A 22,585-nucleotide genomic window follows, 5' to 3' on the forward strand; every position below is an offset into this window, starting at 1 on the left:
GTGAGAATTTGTTCAAAGCTACAATCTCCTAAAAAGAAGAAGGAGATACATTTTTTTGACTTATGAAGCTCAGGTTGGACTTCATACAAGGCTGAGCACTTCTTTCCCTAATTTAATCCTTACATCCACATTCACTCCTGACCACTGGTTATCATACTTAGCAGAAATTAAAAAAGAACTCTTGGCACACTGTCTTTTCCTGAGTTTTCTAGAAAGCTCTATGAGGCAGAACTGATATGCTCATGCCATCAACAGAAAATGTAGCTGGTTGCTTGGTTGCTAGGGACATTCCCAGAATAAAAACATATGGGAATACAATGACATGGAAAGAAGATTTCAACTATCATTGGTCAAAGTACACCCATAAGGGATCCACTCTCCTCCATGCCGGCTTACACTGCTGGTCTTTCCAGGCAGCTGCTGGAAGTAAGAATTAAGACATCAGAGTCGATATCTATGGCATGAACCACAGTGCCCAGAGTGAGCCAGCAGTCCACCTGCCTAAAGCTTGTAGCCAGCAGCCTAAATCTGTAGACTTGAAGGCCCAGCCAGGCAAGCCAGTGAGCATGCAGGGGCTCTGACTCATCCCAGGACACTCTGTGCCCCCATGGTTCCAGAGAACCTCTAGAGTGGGGAGAGTAGGAGGAATTGCTACAGCAGGCTGACTGACCAAGATGTCAGGATTGTCAGAGCCCCTGACATGAAGACACTGATACAGAGCTCAATGAGACTCTTTTCAGGAAAGTTGGAAACCACTTTTCTGTAACCTATAAGAATATGGTTGGTGCTGAGCAATCTTGCTGGAGAGCCACCAGAAGCACTGAGCAGAACACCAAACAAACAGCCAAAGAATCAGTGGAGGTTAACGAGACAGAAACCAGGTCCAGGCCTCCTCTCCCAGTTGTAGCCTCTTATTTATACCACTTATGGATCATGTACTCTCAGCTCTGCCTGCCAGGGATGTCCTAAAAGGAATGTGGACTTTGAAGCCCAGCCCTGTGACCTAACAGTGTACTGTTAGGCAGTTTCAATTCTCTGAGCCCCAGTTTCTTTCTCTGTGTTATGAAGATACTAACATCTACTTCATAAGATGGTTGTAGTGATTAGATGACACCTGGTATGCATAGTACTTAATCTCATACCAAACACGAAGAAGGAGCTGAGGTGATAAGCTCTAAGGTGGAAGTTTCATCCAGCTTGACTCTTCTTCCTGTGTGCATCATGTTAGGTAGGTGAGTCCATTTCCCTTAAAAGAAACTACAAGAAAGTGATAAACAAATGAAAATTTATCTAAAAAGCACCATTGGTCCACACCTCTTTTGTCCTCAGAACACCTGAATGTTATACCCACGTAATTTACCATCTTAGTAGATAAATATTATGTATTTTTATTAGATATTCCCAGTCCTGTGATGTCCAGTTGCAGGTGTTCACGGTTCTGCTGATGTTTTCTACACATTAGGCCTTGGAAGTCAGTATCCTTGCACATGCCCTTAGCCGTCCCATTCTATTTCCTACCTTTTCTCAGGTGTGTTAGAGTGCTGCAACCCCTTTTCACTTTTAAGGTTTTCCACCCAGTGGGGCACCTGAATGGCTCAATTGGTTAAGCGTTAACTCTTGATATAGGCTCAGGTTTTAATCTCAGGGTCATGAGTTCAAGCCCCACGTTGGGCTCTGCATTGGATGTGCAGCCTACTTAAATTTTTTTTTTCATCTAGAGTATGCAGATGCATTCGTGACAATTTGCAGCATCAGAAGACCTAGGGAGATGGTTAAGAGGATCTGTTATGGTGCAGCTCAGTTCACCATATGGTTCAGTTGGGTGGTACTGCTGGAATGTTGCTTATACAGTGTTCTCAAATGGTAACCACACCATCAAATGGCTGCTTTTTGAGCAAGTTTAGCACTTTGAGGTGAAGGACTGACTGGAAGCAACACTTATTTCTGATAATGGCTAGTCATTCCAAGAAAAGACACAATGAATTTTGGTTTCACCTAGTATAGTAAGCTTATTCCTATCTAGTGAGGGAGTAAACAGCCCCTCTTCCTTTTTGTGATAAGTGATGTCCATAAGTGCCATTGTATATCCTGAGAATGCTATCATAAAGCTGGCTGGTTTTTCAGAACTGGAAATGGGTAATTTAGCCTTTTCTCCCCAGCACCTTCCTAGGCTTGGGCTGCTCTGCCACCAAGACCTCATTTAAAGTTGTGTAGTAACTAAGCAATCAGTGCTCTAGCTTAAGCTCACAGGATTGGTCCACAAACTACTAAGAAAATCAAGGCAATAAATGAAAGACAGTGGATCCTTGCTTGGTTGTTTTCAATATATGCTTGATTGCTGGTATTTCTGAAAGTTGTTTTTCTAAGACAATTTAATTTCCCATAGTAAGTAGGGCTTTTAAAAACAATAGCAGCCATGGGGCACCTGGGTGGCTCAGTCATTTGGGCATCCAGATCTTGATTTTGGCTCAGGTCATGATCTTGGGGTCATGGGATTGAGCCCCACATCGGGCTCCACGTGGAGCCTGCTTGGGAGTCTCTCTCCCTCTTCCTTTGTCCCTCTCCTCATTGTGCTCTCTAAAACACCCCAAAATATTAACAATCATAATACTTATAACAGTTTATTATATCGCAAGCTATTTTAACTTTCAGAGTCTTTGATTTCTATCCTTTTTTTTTGGTGTCAGTTATTATATACTTATATTGAAGAGAATGAAGTTTGGTTTCCCCTGGGACAGGTTGTCTCTGCCAAAAACAAGTCCTGAATTGAAGTAGACACCTTGATTTCATGGTATGGGGACCTCATGTTGGGAAAGTTGACTTGATTTTTGTTTTTTTTTTTTTTTAAATTTTTTTTATTTATTTATGATAGTCACAGAGAGAGAGAGGCAGAGACACAGGCAGAGGGAGAAGCAGGCTCCATGCACCGGGAGCCCGACATGGGATTCGATCCCGGGTCTCCAGGATCACGCCCTGGGCCAAAGGCAGGCGCCAAACCGCTGCGACACCCAGGGATCCCTGACTTGATTTTTGAATAAAAGCTGTGCTCTTTTAAGATTTTATGTATTTATTCATGAGACACAGAGAGAGGCAGAAACATAGGCAGAGGGAGAAGCAGGCTCCCTGTGGAGAGCCTGTTACAGGACTCAATCCCAGGACCCCAGGATCACAACCTGAGTCAAAGGCAGACTCATCCACTGAGCCATCCAGGTGCCTCTGTACTCTTTAAAATGAGAGTCTCTGCAAACTTTTAGGAGTAAAGGTATGAGTGAGAAATGTTTTCATTACTTAAAGGGGCCACATGCTCTATATCTCATTTGGTCATCAAAAGACCCTATGAAGGGTTAAGGTAATGATGGTGGTTTGAAAACATGTATTTACATTGATCCCCCATGAAATTAATCTGTCAAGATTGAAATCTGTCAAGATGCAGTAAAGAAAGTTTTCTAGAGGTATAAATCCTAAAGGACAAAAGGAATTGGAGGGGAGACATATCAACAAACTTTTGGAAGCTAGAAAGTAGGTAGACCAGTGATAATTGGCTCAGGCAGCAGCTGGCAGTGAGAAACATCATGATGCAACATGATTGAATGTAGAACCTCCCAACCCAGAATGACTCAGAAATTGGTGATAACATGTCCTTCTGGGAGTGAGGGTAAGAATGGGACTAAAAATGAGCTATTTTAATTGAAAATAATTTGAAAAACATATTCTCAGATCTCTTTCCCAATTCCATGTAGCTAAACATTGATTCTCCACTACTTTGGCATAAGACTGGAGGCTTAGCATTAAAGGATCACTAAACTATTTCCAACCAGTTCGGCTGAGATTGGTAGTACCATGCTGGAAAACAGGGATTAAAGGAACATTGACGTTCAGCTCCCTTCAGTCCTGTACCCTCCTCTACTCAAGTTAGAACATCCTTTTCTGGGAAATCTCAGCTGAACTGAGAAAGAATAGTGGGAACAAAGAAAAGATTCTACAATCTTCTAAAAATTAAAAACAATGGTTCAAGAATCAGAACAGTGGGCAGCCCCAGTGGCGCAGCGGTTTAGTGCTGCCTGCAGCCCAGGGCGTGATCCTGGAGACCCTGGATCAAGTCCCACGTCAGGCTCTCTGTATGATGCCTGCTTCTCCCTCTGCCTGTGTCTCTGCCTCTCTCTCTCTCTCTCTCTCTCTCTGTCTCTATGAATAAATAAATAAATAAAAATCTTAAAAAAAAAGAATCAGAACAGCATCAGGTTTTTCAATAACACCCTAGAATGTAGAAGACAACAGAGCCTCCAAAATCCTGGATGAAAATTCTTTTCAATTCAGAATTCAATACTCAGCCAAAGTAGCAGTCACGTGTGAGGGTAGAATAAAGACATTTTTAATTATGTTCAAAATATTTCTTCCCCATACCTGTTTCCAGGGAACTACTGGAGGATATGCCCCACCAACACAAATAATTAAATCAGGGGAGAAGAAAGAATTGGATTTAAGAAACAAGAAATCTAACACTGGAAAGTGAAGGAATTTCCATAATATTAAGGACTGGCAGTAACAGCTGTGTACCAGGCACAGGGGCAAACCTATCTTATTGGGCAGTTCCCAAGGCCCCAAGAAAGAGGTCTCAGGAAAATGAAATAGCATTTTAATATGTTGAACAGTGATTCAGATAACTGGCTTGAGAGTTTGGAATTATATTAGTAACAAGAAAACTCATAGAAAAACCAGACAGTTTTGTGTTGGCTCTGAGATAAACAAAAAGTACAGAAAGTAAGAAGTTAATGTAGTAGTCTAAGTGGATCAGTCATAGGTAGTTATGTATACAGATATTATACAGTGTATATATAAATTTAACTAAGCTCAAAATATTTCCTTCTCTGTACCCTTTCCTGGGGAACTGTATACAGTGTATACAGAGTATGTATGTGTGTGTATATATGTGTGTGTGTGTGTGTATATTTCATATGTATTTCAATATAAGATAAACATATTTCATATGTATGTGAAAAATTCTGTTCTTTCAGAAAGTGAAAATTTATTATTCCACTAAACAAAACCATATGAGCTACATATTATCATATGCACTTTATAGATGAGGAAACTGAACCTGTGAAAAGTTAACCTGCCCACTACCACAGAGTGGGCAATTGTGTCCAGGTTTGTGATGTTGGCTAAGGACCAAAAAAAAAAAGTCATTTGTTCCATCAATTACAGCTTTTTTTTTCTTTCTTTTTTTTTTTTTTTTTTTGGTGTAGACAACATCTGGGGCTTTAGTAGCATACTTATTTAATCTCACCCAAAGGAAGCATCTCTTACATGTGAGTCTCAGTATTAGAGTAGAATGAGATGAATGAATAACAGAATATTTTCTCTTACCTCCATGTAATCTGAGAAACTCATAGCTTTGGGTTTACCTTTGACTATAAAATTGCTTAATTTACAAATATACACTTTTGGTAAAGGGACCTTGCCTGCCTTGTCCACCTTTGTATATACATGGTTAGCACTATGCCCAGCCCATGGGAGGTACTCAGTGTCCATGTACATAAAGAATTAGTTCATAAATGTTTATGAAGTGTTCCAAGTGATGCTGCAGAAATTAGATTTTTCTGGTACAGCCTAGAAGGACATGCTTAGGGCTAGTGGGTGGAATTGGCTGTAAATATCAGGCCTATGGAAAGAAAGAGACCCTAATCTTTAGAGATATCTAATATTTGAATGGACTTTAAATCAGTAAGCTCATCATCACCAGTGGTAATAGATCTAGCACTGGATGTTCAGTTGTCAGGGACAATGGTGGAATGTGGTAGTAAAAGGCTTGGACTCAAGTCAGCCATGCCTGGGCAGGAGCTCTGACTCTGTCACTTCACAGTTTTGTAATTGGGGACAAGATACTGAACCTCTAAGTCTTAGTTTTCTCTTTGGTAGATTGAGGATAATAGTGATGGAGCTGCTCCAATGTCTAATTGAGAAAAACCTCATGTAACGCATAGGACTTGGCACGTAGTGTTTGATCCATATTCACTGTTGTTATTAGAAGATGTTCATGCCTTGGAAGCAAATTTGAACTTGACGGAATCTAGACGTAGGGGAAGTATTGTTATTGTATTGCCAAATAATAACAATGCAATTGTGATATCAACTGTGCTTTGCACTTTCTTTTTAAAGTTGTTCCAGAACAACCTCAAAACTTATCTTGTATACAGAAGGGAGCACATGGGACTGTGACCTGCATCTGGGACAGAGGACGAGACACCCATCTATATACTGCATATACTTTACAGTGAGTGAGAGATTGTATTTTTGCAGCTGTTTTGTAGGTGTTATCTTAGACTACACTTAGAAATATCTAATAGTTTTATTTTTACCAGAGAGAAGAAGCAATAGACACCTCTAGATAATTAGGTACTTAAAAAGAAAAAGTTCTATCATTTCATCTGAAGTGTGAACTGAGGTCTTGGGTCTGAGATCTAACTTGGAATTCTCTTCAGGGCATCCAAGGCCCATGATATGGATGTTCTTCCTTGCTCTAATAGAGTTAAACTGGCTGCATTATATCCCTTCTCTGTTTTGCAGTTGCAGACTCTTGGGGTCATAATATATAAATAGATTCATCCTTGTGGTAGCTTTCCATTAGCTTTGGAGGAGTTTCTTTTTAAAGCACCTTTGCCTAACCTGAAAGTCCACACAACGGAGAGTCTGGGAGAGCCTGTTCCCTGGAGTTGATCCCATAATCTCATCCAGAGATCCAGCTTGTTTTCACTATGCCTAAGTGAGCAGGAAATGAGGGAAAGGAAGTGGAGCCCAGGTTCCTGTCTGTACTAGAATCTGGCACTCTGTACAGAAAATGCCTCGATGGCCATGGGTCCTTTGGATAACAATTAAATCTGCCCTGAGGAGACAGGATGCTAGCCAGGGTTTTGGGAATTTAGGCAGTATATGTATGGCTACTTAGCTATATGAACATCAAAAAGGCTCAATCCTACCAAAAAAAGGTAGAGGGGGAAAAAAGGGAGAGAAGGGTGAAAATATGGTCCTATTTATGAACATATAATACAAATATTTCCATAGTGTATCCTCTAGTAATAAGACTGACCTTAACAAAATGTCTAGAATTTTAAATATTTGATTATTCTATTCTTCTGTAATAGAAGGAGCAAGTAGCTCATAAAGTATCATGCTAAACACAATTATCTTTTATTTACAGGTTAAATGGACCAAAAAATTTAACTTGGTGGAAGCAATGTAATGATCATTATTGTGACCATTTGGACCTTGGAGTCAACCTAACACCTGAATTGCCTGAATCCAGCTACACAGCCCAGGTTACTGCTATCAATAGCCTTGGAAGTGCTTCTTCACTCCCATCCACATTTACCTTCTTGGATATAGGTACATTTTATTTCACTTTTTGTAGGTGTCGTTCATTGGTACATGAACATTATCTTTAAAATCACTCGAATATTCTGTGTGTGATTGTTTCAAGAGGGACAGTGGCACAAAGAATAGATATTACTTTGATGCAAGGAAAAGGGTGCAAATCCTAGAGCTTTATAGAGATGATCATACAAAATGAAATAGTCAGCATTATTCTCCCTGTTGGAGAAAAAAGAACCCAGGCCCATGGAGGCGCTAGCTGCCAATGATACCATTCGACTGAGGAAAGTGTCCTGCAAGGTTATTCATGAAGTTCAGTGTAAGCACTTCTCAGCAGAGGCATCTTCTTACCTCTACAGTTAATGCCACTGCTCTGAGATAGGCTACATGTGGGCCTGCTGGGCCAGAGCAGAGGTGCCAACTATCAATAGGGTGTGTCAAGGTACAAATGGATCTTGCTTTGAGAATACCTACTTCCATTCCTCTCATCACCTTGGGAGCTGGAGTGAATCAGTTCTGGCACATTTCTGAGCAAATATAATTATCCCAGTTGAATCAGACACCAATCTCAAGCATCCTCAAGTTCTGAGCATCCCAGGTAGGATTGGGCTTCTGGCCTGCCTTAAGTTCTGGCCTTTCACTGTGTGTGTCTCTTCTTTCTTCCCACAACACCTCTTTGCACACATACTGCTATGAGTCTGGACATAGGCATTTACTATACCATCTCCTGTCATACTTCTCCCCAACTTCTGTTCCATTTCTCTACATTGACTATTCCTCCTAGAAAGAAGAATATTCCTCTTATTCTTTTCCTCTGCTCCTCTCTCCCTTCTGTATTTTTCCTGCTAGCATTTCTTCTCTGAGAGGTGATTCACTACTAGCCACCTCTGCCTTCTCAGCCATCAGAACTCTCAGGTTTGACACATTGGTTTTCTTTATACGTTGGATTAAGTGCAGTTGACACTATTACTAATGTTGGAAGTAATTTATTTGGTAAAAATGAGGGTAGGTTAAGGAGAATTATTTAAATTACTTAGTAGTAAATCAAACTTTTTCTTCTCTGTAAAAGCCAGGGGTTTCTCTTTTATATATTTCACCAACTTTGGTGGTCACATATCTTAGAAATGCATTTTGTTCAATTCTTTCTAGCTCATGTAAAAATAAATGTTATTTCTGATTGGGGAGCCTGAATCACACTTTTTTTGTTTGTCCTGATTACCAGTGAGGCCTCTCCCTCCATGGGACATCAGAATCAAATGTGTAAATGCTTCTGTGAACAAATGTATCCTTCAGTGGAGAGATGAGGGGCTGGTGCTGCTTAATCGACTCAGATATCGCCCCAACAGCAGCAAGTCCTGGAAAATGGTAATGGTTTTTAGAGTTAAGGGGAAAACTAGGGAGGGGCTCTTAATATCACTGCACAGATCTCTGTCTTTTGATGCCATCAATGTATGTGATTTAAGAATAGTTAGTCCAAAAGTACACACTTGAGATAGATCAGATAGACATATACACTTTTATTTATTAAGAAATATCTTGAATTTTGATCATTGATTCTGAAATTTTTTAAGCCACAGGCTTCTATAAACCTGAAATATTAATATTAATTAATATATTGTAATATTTAATATTAATATTGAAATATTAATTTTCTGCAACTTATTTCTAGTAAAGGATTCGTTTCACCTTGCTATGCTACCCCTCCCTCTGCATTACTTTTTAGTAGTTTTTTAACATATTAGAAAGAGGAATATTAGGGAATGTGCATAGAGGCTTATATGGAATTGAATATTCCAAAGATAAAGACCCACACTTTGATCTAATATTAGACATCAATTTTTTTACAATTAAATTTTAAGATTATAATTTCTGCTAGTATTTTTGTAAAACATAGTGGCTTATAATAGCAAAAAAATAAGTTTCACATATACCTGAAACTCAGGAGAATTATAGTAATTAATTTTTTAATACAATTAAAGTTTTCTTTTTGAGGCCAGTTCTATGTCTATGTTAAAACATTTACACATTGTAATTGTGACCAAATAAAAATAATCTCTAGAAAATTCTCCAAGGCTTTTCTGAAAATTGGTAATTCTTTTTTTGAACATTGGTATTTCTTAGCCTTTACTCATTTTTCAGCTTGTTTTAGGATCTCTCTTGGGGCCTTTAGAGATGAGTTCCTAGTCCCCAGAGTTTGTTTTTATTGAGAAGCTGATTCAGATAATGTCATGTGTTCAGTAACCCTGTCATTGATTTTTCTTCTCAATGAATGACAGATCTCAAAAAATAGAAAGGAATAAGTTATCTACTCAAGTTTCTTACCTATGTGTGTCAAAATCCTTTAATTTAATATTAATAGACCACCTTAAAAATTTTATCTGATTCAAGGTCCATGCTACAAATGCCAAAGGAAGATATGATTTACTGGATCTGAAACCATTTACAGAGTATGAATTTCAGATTTCCTCTAAGCTACACCTACATAAAGGTATTTGGAGTGATTGGAGTGAATCGTTGAGAACACAAACACCAGAAGAAGGTATGTGTTTTAAAGAGGAGAGTGAGAGGAGTGGAAGGAGAGGTAGGAGGGGGAGAGGAAGATATAGGGATTTCTTTGGATCAGGATCTCTAAAATACTGGTACTGAATCAACAAGTTCAGTACCAATAACTAACTAGTAAACGAGTGCATTGCTAACAAGTAAATGTACTCTTACTAACATTAGCATTAACTAACAAGTAAATGAGTACATTAATTAACAAACTAATTTTTACATTAGTTTAAGTACTGTAATTGTCCAGGATGAAGTGTTTATATTGCTAGGACATTTTTAACATTAGGTAAGTCCTACTCCTGCTTGCCACATGTTGTCGTGTTGGTTGCAAGTTGATGCTTCGGTAATGTTTGATTATAACTTTATTTCTATTTCACTTCCTATCTCAGGAACTCTCTCATTCCACAAAACCATAACCAGTAATTTTATTCCTTTATAGTTAAAACTTGATAAATTTTACCTTTTGGATTCTATGAAAATTAAAAGCTTGAAAGAAGGTAGACTCTGGAGATATAACATTTTAAATAAAATTTAACATCCAGCAATCATCTCTCCTCCAAATATTATGGCACTGCACTGCATCATGCCTTTGATACTTATTGCTCAAATGATGGTCACCAGACTGCCGATAGCTATGGAAAGGATGTCAAATATAGTTCTCAGTCTGATGGGCTTTTCTTTCTGACAATTATAGGGAAGACAACTTACTAAGGTATAACCAAACATTTTATTGGAGCAAAATTACCCATATGAACTCTGTGTCAATATTAGCAAATCTTTGGATACACAAGAAGTAGCCATCTGAATATTAATTTTTAAAAGCACTCATTTAGTGATATACTATAATGTTTCTTAATCTATAAATTTAGCTCAGAAGAAAAATTATTGTAGTATAATCCATTGTTTTATTATGTGACTATTTTGAAGTATTAATGTGAGAAAATCTAAATATTTATTTATAAAACTTACAGATATATATGCCTATTAGTCTCATAATAAGTTACATTCATTTTCTGTGAGCTGCTAATGGACTTTGCTGATGGTACACTTATCAGTGATACCCCAATGACTGACTTTCAAGGACCCAAGGGCCTATTAATAAGATATAATATCTAATATATGTTATAGAATAATTGTATATTCTTCCTTTCTTATATTAACTGCATTTCTTTATTTTTAAAAAATATTTTAAAATAAATCCATCCAATACATTATAATTTATTCCTTCTCATTTTATCATACAAATCTCTTAAACTAATGTTGAGCCACTTGCTCTCTGTTTCAATATTTGTCATTTTTTATAATCAAGAGCTTACTCTTTTTATTCTTTTATTATACATAGTCAAAGTAATGTATTTCTTTAAATACTTCATGGATTAGATTTTGTGTATATGTCTACAGATAAAATTTTTGAAAGTGGGCCATATTTTATGTCCAAGGCTAAGGTAGTACATAGGCTGAGAAGTTTTCAGGTTCTGTCACATGAGGCTTAAATCTATAAACCAGGGAAGCTCTGAGCTTGTGAATTCTTGTAATTCTTACTAACATTTAATAATGACCGGTTTGGAGATGTGTGAAAAAAGTTTTTTTTTTTTTTTAAGTGTCTATCTCTTGACTTAAAAAGACTTCAAGGTAGGACAATAACTTTCTCATAGCCCCTAAGATAAACCACTATCGTAACAATGAGTGCAGTACTAATTAGGGTTGTGAACTCATGGACAGTTATGAATTGAACCAAGGAACTGGCTCATTCAGAGTACTCACAGGCGTTTGTGAGGAAACCCATCCTCTGAGACACCACCTTTACCAAGCTCTGTGGGCTTCCTTTCAGTGTCTGCATCTCCCTTGTCTGTGTTTGATCTTTCTGTGGGTTGATGCAAGACCTCTTCCCTCTTACTTTGAGTGGCATGGTTTTTGCCCCTTACCGCTGTTTCTGTCATCAGTTTCTTTATGAAACACCAACTGATGTCAGCCAAAAAGGTGTGAATTTTTTTAGCACTTCTTCCTTTACAACTCTTGAATGCGTACTCATATGTAACTTGGCATTTAAAAAAAATTACTAGTAAGCTTTTTTTTTTAGGTTTTTTTTTTTTTTTTAGTTTTTAAAACTGTGAATGACCTTACAATAGAGCTCTTTGCAGCCTTTGCTGCTTAAAACTGAGAGCAATGTTATCTCCTGGTGGATTAGGCACAGTTATTTAGATCATGTCAGCAGAGAATGAGGGCTTTATTTACTCCATATGGCCCTTTCCTATGTCATTAGATTCAACTCCTGTCATGGTCCTCCATGAAAAACACTTTTTAAATGGCCACTAAGTATGGAGTAGGAAGGAACAAACTGCTTTCCTCTGTTTAGGAGGACAGCCCCTTCTTTGATATCTGTCAGAAGCAAGCCTGATACTGGGAACTGAGTAACCATATTGACTGTAGTGGAAAAACATTCTTGAGTTTGGGCTGCATGGCACCCAGACATGCCTGAGAATATGCCCAGGTGTTGGGGGGAGTTGATTCCCTCACCACTCAGAACACCCAGGAGGAGACTCCAAAATAAAGATGAACAAGCCATTTCTTAGAGCTGTAGTATGAATTAGGTGTTTCTGTCTGTTCATTCCCCATTTTTTAAAGTCTTATTTACATGTTTATGGACAATTTAATAAAAGAAATGCTACATCCTCAAATTTATGCTGGAGCAGTAAAAGAGTAGTCCTCCCCCATCACAGGTGATGGCATGGGTGATTGGTTAGAGACCCCCAAAGAGGATGCAGACCAGTTGTAGCCACCTCTTCTCACATTGAGAAACTAGGCAATTCATTCATTCATTCATTCATAATTCTGAAATATTGCTAAAATGGGTTAATTTAAATGAATAGAAAAACACTGACCCATGGTAAGCACTCAGTAAATTTAGTTGTTGTTTCTTCATTTGGAAAATGAAGTTCTGAGAGCTGAAGGAGCTTGTTCAAGGTTCTAGAACTAGTAAGCAGAGAAGCCAGTTTTGAATACTGGTCTGTCTGTTAATCACATAGCCCAAGCCCTTTGCTCTGCACCCCTCAGTTACCTGGCTCTGAGAAGGCCAATTAAATACTAGAGGTTATTTTACCATTTTAGTTAGCAAGTACTTCATAACAATCTAGCTCACGGGTCAGCAAACATTTTCTGTAAAGGTCCAGATAGTAAATATTTTCTGCTTTGCAGACCATATCTCTATCATAAGTACTAAAATTTCCTATTCTAGTGTGCAAGCAGCCATTGATAGTATATAAATACATAGACAAACTATGTTCCAATAAAACCTTATTTATGGACACTGAAATTTGAATTTTTTGTAATTTTCATATATCATGAAAAAATATTCTTTTATCTGTTTTCAGCCATTTAAAAATGTAAAAACCACTGTTAGTCTACAGGCTGTACCAAAACAGGGAGCAGATTTGGCCCTCAGGCCAGAATATGCTGACTCCTAAGCCAGCAAAACTTGAAAATATCATATTTGTGTCTTTCTGCCTAAGGCTTAAGAAAATGAGAATGAAAGATTCTTAGCCTTCAAAAGAGACTTACATGCAAACATTTTCATTAGAAGGAAAATGTTAGGTTTGAAATCCAATGACAGGCCCTGCTCTCCTTTCTTCTTTTGGTGCCCTCTAAGCCCAATCCTTATCCTGGAAGAAGTCAATGTCTGGGCTCAATTGTTTGATAAGATGGTGATTATCCCAATAGGAAGAAATGCTTTCCATGAAGCCTTCCAAACAAAAACAGATGAAAAAATATGCTCCTCTGGGTGATCTTAGAGGAAAGTGTGTATCAGGAACTATGCCAGGTGCTGGGATACAGTGAAAAACAATCAGATCCTCAGGCTCAGGGGCTTATCATCTATATTGAAACATTAGGGGAAGATTCCTGGAGGATACAATACCAAGAAGAAATTCAGAGTTTCAAGAGAATCTTGTGGCCTTCCCTTACCTGGAACATATGGCTTCCATGATCATTGCAGTAGAAGGGAGCTATTTCCTCCTTGAAGTACTAGATTCTTTTGAATTCTGTGAAATCTCATATTCCTGGATTTTATTCTGCTCTATTGGCCAGAATTGCTGGTAATTTTTCTCTTCTCAGTATCAGTCCTTATGGCTTTACCCAGGGCTTCCTTCTTTTCTGAGATGACCTTATCCAGAATTTGTGCTCCAGTATCCTGTTCCATATCTTCACCAAGATATCAATGGGCATTCTGAACCCCACATAGCCTAGACAAGAACTTTTTTTCTCCAAAACAAAATGTCTCTAAAATACTTCAGTTTCAATATTTTCTATTTCAGTAAACACTGTCACCATCTTCCTACTTACTGAAGTCAAAAATTGAGAAATTTTCCTTAAGTTCTCTTTTAAAAACCTTCTCTCCCCCCATTCCCCTATATCAGCACTTGACTCTCCTAAACATATTCAAAATCTGTTCATTCCTTCTGTTGCCACTATGATTATCCTAGTTTAAGCTACTTTCTACTTACAAAGGATAACAACAAAATGAACAGTTATGAACACACCATTCAACTTAAATACTATAAAATTACCAATATATTCTTACCCTTGTCATGCCTCCCCAGAGGTAACTATTATCCTGTACATTTATCAGTACTTTTCTCATAGCTTTCAGAAATGTATCTATCTTTAAACAATTATTGGTTTTGGTTGTTTTTGAGCTTAATTAAAATTATATACTGTATATGTAACTTGCTTTTTTCCCATCACCACTCTGGCACAATACCTCCATTAATTTTAGTATAGGCGAAACATTCCTGCTTCTGTTGAGAAACAACGTCTTCACTTGTGACCTGGATATTAAAAATGTTAAAAAGTTGGGTTGCCTGGATGGCTCAGTTGCTTCAGTGTCTGACACTTGATTTCCAGTCAGGTCATTATCTCAGGGTCATGAGATTGAGCCTCACATTAGGCTCCACATTAATCAGAGAGTCTGCTTGGTATTCTTTCCCTTTCCCTCTGCCCCTCCCTGGCTGTCTCTCAAATAAATAAATAAATCTTTTTTAAAAAATGCTAAAAGGTTATGTTTCTTAAAAAAAAAAGGAGAGTTTTCATCTATATAAAAGGCTGCTGAGAAGTCCAATAACATAAGAATAAAGAAGTAACTATTAGATTTGGCAACACAAACTTCACTGCCAACCAGAGGCAGTGTCAGTAGAATGATGGGAAGACACTCTTAGATGCTAAAGGTTGAGAGTGAGTGTGAGGTGAGAGTCAGTGACGGTTCACCACTTCAAGAAGTTCTGTGAAGGAGAGCAGAGATGCAGGGCAGTAGCTGAAGCAGGACGAGGTATCAGGAAATGCTTTGCCTGGTTTTGTTTTTAGGATCAGAGGAAATATAGTATATTTTCAAGGTAATGGTAAAGTCCCAGCAGAGAGGGAGAAATTAATGACACAGGAGAAGTGGGGGAGAAGTCCTTGATAAAGCAAGAGAATGGGATCCAGCATTCAGGTTAAGGGGTTGAAATATGATGGAAGTAGGGGTGCTATGTTTGGGAATTAACTAAAAATTTGGAGGTTTTCATGGTGGAAAGATGAGAGAATCCCTGTCTGATTACTTCCTTTTGCTCAATGAAGTATGAAACAAGAACAGCTACTGAAGAGAAACACATCATTAGAAGTAGATAGGTGGAAGGATTGACGGTACCAGCTCCAGGGCAGAAACAACCTATGGATGGTGGCCCTTCACATCATGACTAAAAAGAGTGGACAGAAAAAGATGAAAAGAGAGAGTGAACCAAGTTTTAAATATTATTAATCAAGAAGGAAGAGGAATGTAGGAGTCTGTATAGGGCTTCCCATGCAGGCATAGCAGGTCATAATGTCTCAATGTAAAACTTGTTTAACCAAGTAGATACCTGTAAGATCTGTTTGAATCAAATTGTTTAAAACTAGATTTTAGATAAATGTGTCATCCCCAAAAAGTGCACATCAAGGAACCAAGGCAGTGAATAACTTATCTCTGCCTTGCCATGCTGGGAGCATGACTTGGACCAAAAAAATTCTCGCGTGTTTCATTTAGTTCACTGCCTGAAACCTCCCAAGATAATACCTTTTCCATATTCTCTTTGTGTTAAATTCTCCATTTTCACTGTTCTTGGAAATCTTTATACTCCTCCTTACTGCCTGCAAAAACTTCTTTTTGAGGGATTGCTTTTCACCTGCGATTCAGTTGCTGTTGTCCACGTTCCTGCACTTGCCTTGGCTTCAGATATGGATGCTCATTTCAGAAGCACATTGGTTGGCTCTGATTTGTTTGCCACACGTACTGTTGCACAGAATCACAGAATCTTGGGCTTTTAGAATTGAAAGCACACTCAAGGTCATTTAGGCGAATCTCCTGCTTAATTTAGTATCTTTGCTTTTTTTTTTTTTTTTCCACACTGGTGACTCTATCCAACCCTATAGTTTCCCCATTTATTATATAGGAGGTAATTTCATCTCAGGAGACCTGACTTCCATTTCTCAATATTTGTATTTTTAATAATTTGTACCCACTTGCTTTGGATTCACTTGGCTATTGGCCTTTGACTTTCCTTTTCTGGCCTACCTATAATAGTTTTACCTGCCTTTGTTAGATAACACTGAGGTTAGAACTTCAAGTGATTTTGTGTCAGTTGAATATCAAACATACTCTTTAATATCAGCTCTTATGTTGCTTTTAAGCAGCAGGGTTTGACACCCCTGGTCATGAAATTTTACGCTTTGAAACTCACACAGATTCAACTAATGATTTCTCTCCCATAGAGGCTAACACTGCAGGTGGGCACCATTAAATTTTCAGTTTCACTTGCAATTTTTCCTTTGAAGAGACTGTGATTCTAGAATTCAATTCTTAGCTCTGTAGTAATCTGGTAGGTTATAGATCTTTAATGAGGCAATGAATGTTCCTTTAAATTTCTTACCAACATGTAATTAACTGGAGACATTAGCACTAACAAGTCAGCTGGCTTTGCCATTGAGCACACCCAAGTTTCCAAATACTGATTACGTAATCAATGTCTGGATAATCTAGTTTGCTCAGATCTTTGCTCAATGTAGTGAACTGTAATAGAAGAGCAGGATCTTTGGAAACAGTGAAACCTGGGCTCAGCCCCTGGCTTTACCATTTACCAGCTCCACGTGTTCTGTAGATCATTTAACCTTCATCAGGCTCCTTGTCCTCAGCTCTAAAGCAGGTGTAGTCACATGCACTTCCTGCATTGTGTGAGGATTAAGTAAGATAATGTACAGTATTTTAAAGTGTCCAAATATTTTCTGGCACATAATACGTGGTTGATAATGGTCAGGTCCCCTTTCCTTCTCTTGCCTATGCTTTTTTCCCTTTTGCATCTGGACTAGCAGGAAAAAAAAGTCATAGTCTTGATTTCTGGGTCACTATTCATAATCCTGAAGCAGCATGGAAAGCATTTTCACAATGTCTTAGGTCCTCACTGCAAGGGTAGAAGCTATCACTAGTGGGAAGAGAAGGGAAGAAAATAAGTGAATATTTAGAAAAAAAAAACAGGGAAGAGGGTGAGAGAGGCAGGAAAAGGAAGTGACAAAGGAAGAGAGTAGAACATGAAAGGGAACTTGTTGGGGGTAGAAGTGCTGTAGAGAAATTTTAAGCTTTCTCAGAGCCAGGTAATTGCAAAGTGCAGAGCAAAGAGCTCAGGCTCTGGAATGAAACAGACTAGTGTTCAAAACCTGGCTTCTCCACTTTTAGTTCTGGGGCCTTGAACAAGCCCCTTTAGTTCTCAGCACTTCATTTTCCAAATGAAGAAAATAGCAACAGCTAAATTTACTGAGTGCTTACCATGGATCAGGATTCTTCTATTCATTTAATTCTCACAACAGCTCCATGTAACAGAGAACTATGACACTCATTCAACAGATGAGGAAACTGGCTTAAGGACATGGTTAACGTTTGTTCAAGATTGCAGAGCTGGGATTTGCCCATATACTCCTGCTCTGGCACTCACTCTTTAACTACTGCTCTTGATCTGTGTATGTCACAAGGTTGAGGAAGACATGGATGTAACTGTGAGTGGGCCCCCATAGGACCTGCACATATTATGTGTGGGTGCATGTGCTCCCTTCCTTTCCCTCTTTCTCTTCTCCTCTCCCTAACTTCTTGTCCTCTGCTTTCCCAGTGAGACTTAATGTTCTGGAAACTTACAATGGAACTTGCCTCTCCAGAAGGAACCTCTGTGTAGCCTCATCTCAATACACTCTAAGTGTCAGTGATAAACAAGTTACATTTTTTTTATTATTGTATCACTGTTTTCAGTGGCTGACTTATCTTTTTTTTTTTTTTATAAATATTTTTATTGGTGTTCAATTTACAACATACAGAATAACACCAGTGTCATCACGTCAAGGTGTCCCCCTCGTGCCTTCACATTCACCACCCGCCATCTGCCCTTTCCACCACCCTAGTTCATTTCAGAATATTTAGAATTCTGTTATGTTCTGTGTCTTTCTGATATCTCCCACACATTTCTTTCCTTCCTTACATTCCCCTTCACTATTATTTATATTCCCCAAAATGAGTGAGGACATCCACTGTTTGTCTTCTCGATTGATTACTTCACTCAAGCATAATACTCCAGTTCCATCCACGTTGAGCAATGGTGGGTATTTGCTCGTTTCTAATGGCGAGTACTATTCCATTGTATACATAACCACAGCTTCATGTTATCATTCATCATTTCGACTGGGCACGAAGGCTCCCTTCCACAGTTTGGTATTGTGGACATGGCTGCTAGAAACATCGGGTGCAGTGCGGCAGTTTCATTTGCATTGATGTCTTCGGTAAATCCTAACAGTGCAATTGCTGGGTGTAGGGCAGTCTATTTTATAATCTTTGAGATCCTCCACACAGTTTTCCAGAGTGGCTCGCACCAGTCACATTCCCACCAAACAGTGTAAGAGGTTCCCTTTTCTCCAATCCTCTCCAACATTTGGTGTTTCCTGCCTTATTTGATTTCCCATTCTCACTGGTGTGAGGTGTATCTCATTGTGGTTTGATTTGTATTCTGATGGCAAGTGATGCAGTGCATTTTCTCATGTGCATGTTGGCCATGTCTATGTCTTCTTTAAAGCCCATTTCCTTCATGTATTTTGCACCATTTCATCGATAGTTATTGTTTGTTTCTCTGTGATTGAGTTTAATAAGTTCTTTATTAGACTTTTGGAAAAACTAGTGGCTGATCTATTAGATTCCACCCCTGACTGTAAATCAAAACAAATCTGATAATGGGAGAAATAAAACTATTTCACCCACTTACACGTGCACACAAACTCTTACACACAGGAGCTGATTATTCAGTTTCTTTTCAAGTCTATTTGATTGACTTTTTCAAATTAAAGTAGGTCGTATTTGACCATTGTCTTATAGATTGGTGGTCATTCCTTCTGTCAGTTCAGCCTGTGTTTTTGCATCAAGTAGCTAATATTGTCTGAATTTTCCATTTGTTCATTCATCACCTAACAAAGAGTTATCGAGAGCCTGTTACATTCTAGGCACTGTGTAGGTGTGAAGGATATATTAAGATATATGAGATAGGTTTTCCTTTCAAGTAGATCATTACCTAATGATCATAAAACCAAATAATTATGCCACAACATGATAAGTTCAGGAATAGATGTGAACACAGAGATTATAATTTGTTTTTTTGCCTTTTTTACAGGATCAAAAATTGTGCTCCTTGTGATTTAGGTTATCTTTCTGCTGATAATTTTTTCTGCATTCCAACAAAAAAGAAATAACCACACATACCTTCTTTGAGTTATTTTATTAATACATATTTTAAGGGCAAGTTAGGAATCTAATTTCCTCCTCATCATTTTTTAAAATTTGTTTTTAAGTAACCTTGATTTTTCTATGACCAACAATATACATGTTCACTGTTTGACAGAAAGAAAACAATACTGGGGTACAAAGAAAATTAAAATTGTCCTAAATCCTACTCTCCTAGAATTATTTATTAAATAAGTAATTGACTTTGAAAGGTCTTATATTGTGCATATATATATATATATATCTGTGTGTGTGTGTGTGTATATATATATTTTTTTTCCTCTTCAAAACAGAACCTACAGGTACATTAGATGTCTGGTACATGAAAAAGCACATTGATTACAGTAGACAACAGATTTCTCTTTTCTGGAAGGTAAGTCTTCAGTGTCAATGTAAAATTTAAGAGAATTATATACTTAGTTGTGGTTTTTTGTCTTTGTTTTTATTGAGATATAATTGATATATAAAAAGAATTATATATTTGAACAATGTTTCAAGGCCAAAAATTAAGTTTTATTTCCATAATGGCTTTATATGAGGCTTCAGAGACTTAGTTGGAGCTCATTTTCTCACCAATATCCTCCTGACACTTGATTCAATGCCATTGCCTTTTGCCAAAGAAGGGTGAGAGCTGTGGGTTCTGTCCCACACACAGCTATGTCTTTTCCTCATCCACTTCCATCCCTTCCCACCTCCAGGCATGTCCATCCTCTGACCCCACTGCATCATTTCTTCGGGCTCTTGCCCCTCCCCGCCACCCTTATGTCCCCTACATACAAACTGCCCAGCAGTGACCATACCACCTTTTACTTATTCACTTTTTTGGGAAATTAAAGATGGGAAGTCTGTGTATATGGATATTCAGAAATATATTTTCTATAGTCACCAAAAAGGGAGAGGGTAGAAGGAAGGCTGCTCTGCCTCAAGAACTCAAGTAATAGTAGAAAATATTATGAACAGAAGGGAAAACAGCTCTTCCTGAGGAATAGCAGTAAAACAGTAGTCACTTGAACAACCTTCCAGAAAATGATGAGGCCTAATGTATATTACAGGATGTGAGAGTTTCACAAAATGCTGAAATCTGGTGTGGTTGTTTCACTTAATCCTTTAAACACCCTGTGAGGTAAGTACTAGGTATCCCCATTTAACAAATGGAAAAACTAAACGGTCAGAGAGAGGAGGATGTTCTTCCCACAGTCACCCAGCTACATAGTGCAGAATTGAGACTAAAACCCCATCCAGAATTCTTTCTGCTACATCGTGACTCATCTTTATGAAAAGAAAATACTATTTGAATTGAACTCCTGATTGACATGCTCATAATAAAAGGTTTTCAGGTGAGCTGTACTCCTCTTTACTTCTCCAAGCCTGCATTCCTCTCATTACACCTCTTCCAGTTAAGGGTAAATCAACAGTTTTGCAATTATGAAGCTGATGAGCATGAAACCCCAACAGTCAGAGAAATGAATATAAAGTCCTCTGATGGGGTTAGCATGATAGATTTTGATAACTGCAATCTTCTTCAGTTTTAAGAAATGAGCCAGACAAGAAATGAGCTCTTTCTCCCTCTTTTCCTTTCTCTCTCACATGCACACAAAATGTCTGGTATGAGACTACTATAAATAGCTTAGTGAGTCATAATCAAGCTCTTCACTTTGGAACTAAAACTGCAGCTTAAGATTTATTTTAAAATAAAGCCTTGTTTAAGAGCAAGATAATTCTCAAAGCAAGACATTTAGAGCAGCCATAATTTGTGAATATTATAGAAGAACCCAGCTTAGTTCCTGGCTGTTGGTTTTCATTTTCACAAGTAAGCAACTGGTCAAAACCAAAATTCCTCCTTCCATAAAGATTTCGTCTCCCAAAATGTCCTCAGCAGTGATCTGAAAAAATATATTGTTTTCATTCCAATAAACATTTGTTAGCCACAGGTAAGGCTCAGCCAAGGTGCATATGCAAATTCTTCTCTGGTTCTCATTTTAATCTTGTCCCTAATCCTCGAAAAGCCTAAATTCTAAAGTGAGGTTTTGGAATTCAAAAAGACTTTAACTCTCTTCTAGTCTACCCTTCCTGTCATAAACATTGCTTCCACTCCAGCCAGGACAGACGGATACCTCTGGTGGGACCGTCTGGGACAGAGAGAATTCTCACTTTGTAAGCAATCCATGCTATGGTGAGCATCTCTTACTGTTAGAAAATTTTCCCTTTTGGGGCACCTGGGAAAGGTGCTCAACTAAACTGCTGACTCTTGATTTTGACTCAAGTCACAATCTCAGCATTCTGGGATCAAGCCCTGCATTGCACTCCATGCTCAGTGGGGAGTCGGCTTGAGGATTCTCTCCTCATCCCTCTCTCCTCCAACTTGTGTGATTGCTCACAAGCGCTCGTTCTCTCTCAAATCAATAAATAAAACTCTAAAAAAAAAAAGAAAAGAAGGAAAGTTTTCCCTTTTGCAGAGTCAGAATTATGAGTGCTTTGGACCAGAACTGGCTTAAGATCCTAAAAATGTAAATACTAGAAACTTCTACAAATTGGCACCTGATGGTGATCAAGACAGGGCATCTTCAAAACCTTAGAATCTCCTGAGTCCAGCCTGAGAATCTCCTTAAGGAGTGTTGGATCTAGTTTTCAGTTTTGCAGGCCTGATACAGGAGTAAGTCTTTTCCTGCAAAACCCTGGGTTTCTTTAGTGGCTTCAAGTAGGCCACTCACCTGGCAATGAAATTGAAAGACTGACCAGAACTACTGAGACAAGCAGGCCTGCTTTGGACCACAGAACTACAGAGCCCAAGAGCTAGAGGGAATGTAAGCAGCATGCAGTCCTACCTCATGTTACAAACACAGACACAGGTCT

The 22,585-nt window shown here is 38.3% G+C and overlaps 1 protein-coding gene across 3 annotated transcripts in view; it reads left to right on the forward strand.

Annotated features, from left to right (window-relative positions):
• IL12RB2 (interleukin 12 receptor subunit beta 2) overlaps positions 1-22,585 on the forward strand; it is a 74,893-nt gene that overhangs the window by 14,263 nt on the left and 38,045 nt on the right. For all 3 annotated transcript variants that reach the window (XM_055306252.1, XM_055306251.1, XM_055306250.1), the window contains 5 exons: positions 6,160-6,274; positions 7,199-7,383; positions 8,591-8,733; positions 9,757-9,907; positions 20,026-20,105. In XM_055306252.1, coding sequence (XP_055162227.1) covers positions 6,160-6,274; positions 7,199-7,383; positions 8,591-8,733; positions 9,757-9,907; positions 20,026-20,105 — 674 coding nt within the window. The remainder of the gene's footprint in view (positions 1-6,159; positions 6,275-7,198; positions 7,384-8,590; positions 8,734-9,756; positions 9,908-20,025; positions 20,106-22,585) is intronic.

Source organism: Nyctereutes procyonoides, unplaced genomic scaffold (genome assembly GCF_905146905.1).
Source record: "Nyctereutes procyonoides isolate TBG_1078 unplaced genomic scaffold, NYPRO_anot_genome, whole genome shotgun sequence".
Taxonomy (NCBI): Eukaryota; Metazoa; Chordata; class Mammalia; order Carnivora; family Canidae; genus Nyctereutes; species Nyctereutes procyonoides.